The sequence below is a fragment of the Anabrus simplex genome, chromosome X (assembly GCF_040414725.1).
Source record: "Anabrus simplex isolate iqAnaSimp1 chromosome X, ASM4041472v1, whole genome shotgun sequence".
NCBI classification, from domain to species: Eukaryota; Metazoa; Arthropoda; class Insecta; order Orthoptera; family Tettigoniidae; genus Anabrus; species Anabrus simplex.
The window spans coordinates 150,366,415-150,372,891 of NC_090279.1; the positions used below are offsets into that span (position 1 = coordinate 150,366,415).

Here is a 6,477-nt window from a genome sequence, read left to right on the forward strand (position 1 = left end):
CAATGAACGTGCGTAAACTAAACCTAACCCCAATTCCCGTGAGTGAGCATCAGGATTATGTTCTTTTTTATATAAAATAGAAATGTGCCATCAATGCTGGTGATTTTTAAGGTGACAGGTGCTTTATATGGTCAAGTGTATCATACAAATATCGCTTGTACCTACTCAACAATACAGGTGGATTTTGGAGGGTTGAAATTATTTTGGAGAAATTTGTTTGCGTGTTTTACATAATGGGCTGTGGTTAATGATGGTGTTGTATAGTATTAGTAATGTTCTTTGTTGACATCTATATATCTTATTTGCTGACCAGAGCTTCATATGTGAAATATTTTTATATTCTGTGTCTGTTTCAACCTGACGTTGATACAATAATTCTCCCTTCGTTATTTTCCCCTCTGAAATTACTTTTAGACTTACAATACGCGATAACGCTACTTTTGGTGTTTAATTATTAATATTTTGAGTTAGGGAGTTGAATTTCATGACGTTCAACTTGTGATTTTTCTTTAGGTAACTCGGAATAAACATGCATAACCTTCCCCTCAACCTCTCATACCGCTCATCGATGTCCGCCATGTCTTTTTCTGGATTAAGCTTGATGTAATTGTAGTATGTCTTGGCAGTGACCACGTCCACAGGATACCAGTGCATGAGCAACTGTTTCTGTCTCTCTCTCTTCAGCATATCTGTTATGTGCAAGTTGTATGCATATGTTCTGTAGTTTAGTTGGTATGCCATCTGCACAAGAGAGCCCATTGTCACGGACGTACCTGTACGTTGCCCTGTCGGACAGTAGATAGCCACCAAAATACACGAACGCTTCTTTCGTAACTACAGTAAATGCTAGTTTTACAGAATGTTCTCTAGAGAAGGGCATATTATGATACTAGCAGTGTACACGGCTACTTCACTGCAGATTTAGTCCCACTTCAGGACTGACATTTTAGCTAAGCTTAAAAATATGCTAATTAAGTAATGTTTATAATTTATATTAAACAATTATTTTATTGTATGTATACCTAAAATCTACGCATATTACGGTATACTGTAGACACTTGATTATCTGCATGCGAATTATTCGCGCAAGTTACAAATCTTAAACAAATTGCAAGTGCAGTAATATTGAGGTTCGTTTTCAAAGCCTACTCTACAAACTTATGCACAGCAAAATAAGAACATGGCATTTTCTAAATAGTAACAATACTGACGATAATGTAAAGTATATAAATATTAAAGTGCGTACTAAACTCTACAAATAGTTATATTGAATAGCTCTAGAAGTCTTCTTTGTTATAATGCCTCTCCCGCTACTTCCGGAGTTACTCCTGTTTTCATATATTTGAGTAATTACTCGATGAGTAATTGTAATGATCACTTTGTTCTTCCTTTAACTGCACTAGACTGGTGTTAAATTTAGGGCTGCTTCATTTGCTCTGTAGCGTACGTAAAAAACTAGATACCACCTGGTGATCTGCAGTACCACATGCACGTCAGTGGCAAGACTGGCGCTTCACCTGACTGTGTGTGGCACTGCATTAACTTCCCAACTCTGTCCATCTTCTGAATCAACACAGAAATGCTACATTTAAATAAAAATTAGTACTGAGTTGTTTTAAAATGTTAGTTTTCCTGCTCTATCATATTTATTTACAATGCCCATTTTATATCATTTCAGCTGCTTGGAAAGCAAAGTTCGAGAGTTACAGGGATTACTTCCTAGAGGACGAGAAATACTGTGTGGACGAATCGAAAAGGCCGGGGAAACCCAAGACGGTGGAGGAAATGTTCGGCGCTGAAGGCTCCTTCAGATCCTTGCAAGTAGACTAAAATTTGTACCATGCAATTTGTAACGGATTACACAATGACTAAAATTTGTACCATGGAGTTTGTAACGGATTACACAATGACTGAAATTTGTACCATGTAATTTGTAACGGATTACACAATGACTGAAATTTGTACCATGTAATTTGTACGGATTACACAATGACTGAAATTTTTACCATATAATTTGTGATGAATTACACAATGACTGACATTTGTACCATGTAATTTGTGATGAATTACACAATGACTGAAATTTGCACCATGTAATTTGTGATAGATTAACAATGACTGAAATTTGTACCATGTAATTTGTGATGGATTATACAATGACTGAAATTTTTACCATGCAATTTGTGATGATTTACACAATGACTGAAATTTGTACCATGTAATTTGTGACGAATTACATAATGACTGATATTTGTACCATGTAATTTGTAACGGATTACACAATGACTGAAATTTTGACCATGCAGTTTGTAACGGATTACACAATGGCTAAAATTTGTACTATGCAATTTGTAACGGATTACACAATGACTGAAATTTGTACCATGTAATTTCTGATGGATTACATAATGACTGAAATTTTTACCATGTAATTTGTGATGAATTACACAATGACTAATATTTTTACCATGGAATTTGTAACGGATCACACAATAACTGATATTTGTACCATGCAGTTTGTAACGGATTACACAATGACTGAAATTTGTACCATGCAGTTTGTAACGGAGTACACAATGCCTAAAATTTGCACCATGGAATTGTAACGGATTACACAATGACTGAAATTTGTACCATGTAATTCGTGATGAATTACACAATGACTGAATTTTTTACCATGTAATTTGTGATGAATTACACAATGACTGAACTTTCTACCATGTAATTTGTGATGAATTACACAATGACTGAAATTTTTACCATGTAATTTGTGATGAATTACACAATGACTGAAATATCTACTATATAATTTGTGATGAATTACACAATGACTAATATTTGTACCATGTAATTTGTAACGGATCACACAATAACTGATAATTGCACCATGCAATTTGTAACGGATTACACAATGACTGAAATTTTTCCATGCATTTTTGTAACGGATTACACAATGACTGAAATTTGTACCATGTAATTTGTGATGAATTACACAATGACTGAAATTTTTACCATGTAATTTGTGATGAACTACACAATGACTGAAATTTTTACCATGTAATTTGTGATGAATTACACAATGACTAATGTTCGTACCATGTAATTTTTTAACGGATTACACGACGACTGAAATTTGTGCCATGCAATTTGTAACGGATTACACGATGACTGAAATTTGTACCATGCAGTTTGTAACGGATTACACAATGACTGATATTTCTACCATGTAATTTGTAACGGATTACACGATGACTGAAATTTGTACCATGCAGTTTGTAACGGATTACACGATGACTGAAATTTGTACCATGTAATTTGTAACGGATTACACAATGACTGATATTTGTACCATGCAATTTGTATCGGATTACACAATGACTGAAATTTGTACCATGTAATTTGTAACGGATTACACAATGACTGAAATTTGTGCCATGTAATTTGTAACGGATTACACAATGACTGAAATTTGTACCATGTAATTGGTGATGGATTACACAATGACTAATATTTGTACCATGTAATTTGTGATGGATTACACAATGACTAATATTTGTACCATGTAATTTGTGATGGATTACACAATGACTAATATTTGTACCATGTAATTTGTGATGCATTACACAATGACTAATGTTTGTACCATGTAATTTGTGATGGATTACACAATGACTAATATTTGTACCATGTAATTTGTGATGGATTACACAATGACTAATGTTTGTACCATGTAATTTGTGATGCATTACACAATGACTAATATTTGTACCATGTAATTTGTAACGGATTACACAATAACTGAAATTAGTACCATGTAATTTGTAACGGATTACTCAATGACTAATATTTGTACCATGTAATTTGTAACGGATTACACAATGACTAATATTTGTGTCTTTTTCTCCCCAGTTAATACTGAAAGTAGCGATTTTTATAGTCATTTGCTAGCTGTTGTGTTCGATTCAGTGTCGCAAACCATACAGTTTAGAGACCCTTCTTGACGATACGACGTCTTACAGTTACTGTTGATCCTGCACGTTGCACTATGTAGTCATGGTTTATTTCGTGACTTGCGAGTTTTACACACTGTCACTGCCGTATTGTGAAAATCACTAGTGTTACATTTGCGGGTATAAGTAAAACACATTTTATATTTCTGTAGGATTGTAAATCTATTTGGATAATACCAGGTACTGTAAGCAGAATTGTAACATCTTCGAATAATGCATTTAATAACGCAGTTTTGACGCTAAATGACGAAGGGGGCATTTCATTAATTTAGTCTTATTTCGTCCAGTTCGTATGTATAGAATTCAACCAGGTTGTATGAGAAGCAAGAAGAATCTACAAGAACGCCGAAAAGGAAAGCAACATTACCTACTCTATAAAGAACAGTTTAGTTGAAATGGGAGGACATTTCGTTATCAACCCAACCTAACCTAAACTAGCCTAACCTAACCTAAACTAACCTAAAATAAACTAACCTAATCTTATCTAAACCAACCTAACCTAACCTAACGTAACCTAAACTAAGTTAACGTTACCTAAACTAACCTAACCTAAAATAAACTAACCTTACCTAAACTAACCTAACCTAACCTAAACTAACTTAACCTTACCTAAACTAACCTAACCTAAAATAAACTAACCTAACCTTACCTAAACCAACCTAACCTAACCTACCCTAACCTAACCTAACCTAACCTAAACTAAACTAACCTAACCTAACCTAAAATATACTAACCTAACCTAACCTAAAATAAACTAACCTAACCTTACATAAACCAACCTATTCTAACCAACCTATTCTAACCTAACCTAACCTAACCTTACATTTAACTAACCTAACCTTACCTTACCTAAACTAACCTAACCTAACCTTACCTATACTAACCTAACCGAACCTAACCTAAAATAAACTAACCTAACCTTACCTAACCTAACCTAACCTAATGTAACCTAAAATAAACTAACCTAACCTTACCTAAACCAACATAACCTAAACTAACCTAACCTAACCTTACCTTTAACTAACCTAACCTAACCTAACCTTACCTAAACTAACCTAACCTAACCTAACTTTACCAAAACTAACCTAAAATAAACTAACCTAACCTTACCTAAACCAACCTAACCTAACCTAACCTAAACTAACCTAACCAAACATAACCTTACATTTAACCAACCTAACCTAACCTAAACTAACCTAACCTAAACTTACCGTTAACAAACCTAACCTAACCTAAACTAACCTAACCTTACCGTTAACAAACCTAACCTAACCTAAACTAACCTAACCTAACCTAACGTTATCCTGTCACGACTTTGGTACGGTTTGCAGACTTAATCTTTTTGCATTCTTATTGTCTCACGGCTTATCTGCATGCAATATATTTGTTTGTGTGTGTCCGAATTTTTGGCTGCATGGTCAGCGTTGAGGCCTTCAGTTCAGAGTGTTCCGGGTTCGATTCCCGGCCGGGTCGGGGATTTTAAACGCGTCTAATTAATTCTTCTGGTTCGGGGACTGGGTGTTTGTGCTTGTCTCAACACTTTCCTCTCCATATTCATACAGCATACCACACACTACAAAGCACCACAGAAACACGCAATAGTGATTACATCCCTCCATATAGGGTTGACGTCAGGAAGGGCATCCGGCCGTAAACAGGGCCAAACCCTCATGTGCGACACAGTTCACACCCGTGACCCCACAAATGTGGGAAAAGTGGCAGAAAAAGAAGATATTTGTTTGTGTGTGTTATTACAGCGTGGTTTCACTTCAGTCCCACAAATAACAAATTTCAAGAAAAGAGCTGAATTATTTACACAAGGCAAACACTAAATAATACTGTCATAGTGATGCGTATATGAAAATAGAGGCAAAAAGTAGAAGGAGGAAAGACCATAATATGGAAGATAAAGTGAAGGAATTAAAGAGGCAAAATTGGGCAGATATTCATTTATAGGAAGACGAGAGGGGGAGGGAGTGACCGTGCTTAGCTGAGTGGCCTAGCTGCTGGCCTCCCACCCAGAAGGCCGAGGCTCGAATCCGTATCGATCCTGGGTCGAGATTTTCATCTCGACAAACACGTTGCGTCAGGAAGGGCATCCGGTCCCAAACCTCCGGCCGAAACCAAAATGAGCCTGGGAGGTTCCAGCGATCCCAGAAATAATTGGGATAAGCTGAAGAAAGTTTTATTAATTTATAAGTCAAGGCTTAAGGGATTAAAAAAGGAGAAAATATATTTTTTCCATTTTAGCCGGCTTAAACTAGGAATTATAGGAGTTATTAAACAAAGCAATTTGTACAAGTCTTGTTCTCTTATCAGCTAGTTCTTTCATTATTCTTTCCTTTATTTTTTCTAGTGGCTTTACATCGCACCGACACAGATACGTCTTATGGCGACGATGGGTAGGAAAAGCCTAGGAGTTGGAAGGAAGTGGCCGCGGCCTTAATTAAGGTACAGCCCCAGTATT

General features: G+C 35.8%; 1 protein-coding gene across 1 annotated transcript in view; it reads left to right on the top strand.

The window, feature by feature from the left end:
• The window catches only part of LOC136886724 (retinol-binding protein pinta), a 64,344-nt gene extending 62,450 nt beyond the window's left edge, over nucleotides 1-1,894 (top strand). Inside the window, exon 7 of the mRNA XM_068230560.1 lies at nucleotides 1,679-1,894. Within this exon, the coding sequence (XP_068086661.1) occupies nucleotides 1,679-1,830 (152 nt within the window). The 3' untranslated portion in view covers nucleotides 1,831-1,894. The remainder of the gene's footprint in view (nucleotides 1-1,678) is intronic.
• Nucleotides 1,895-6,477: the final 4,583 nt, after the last annotated feature.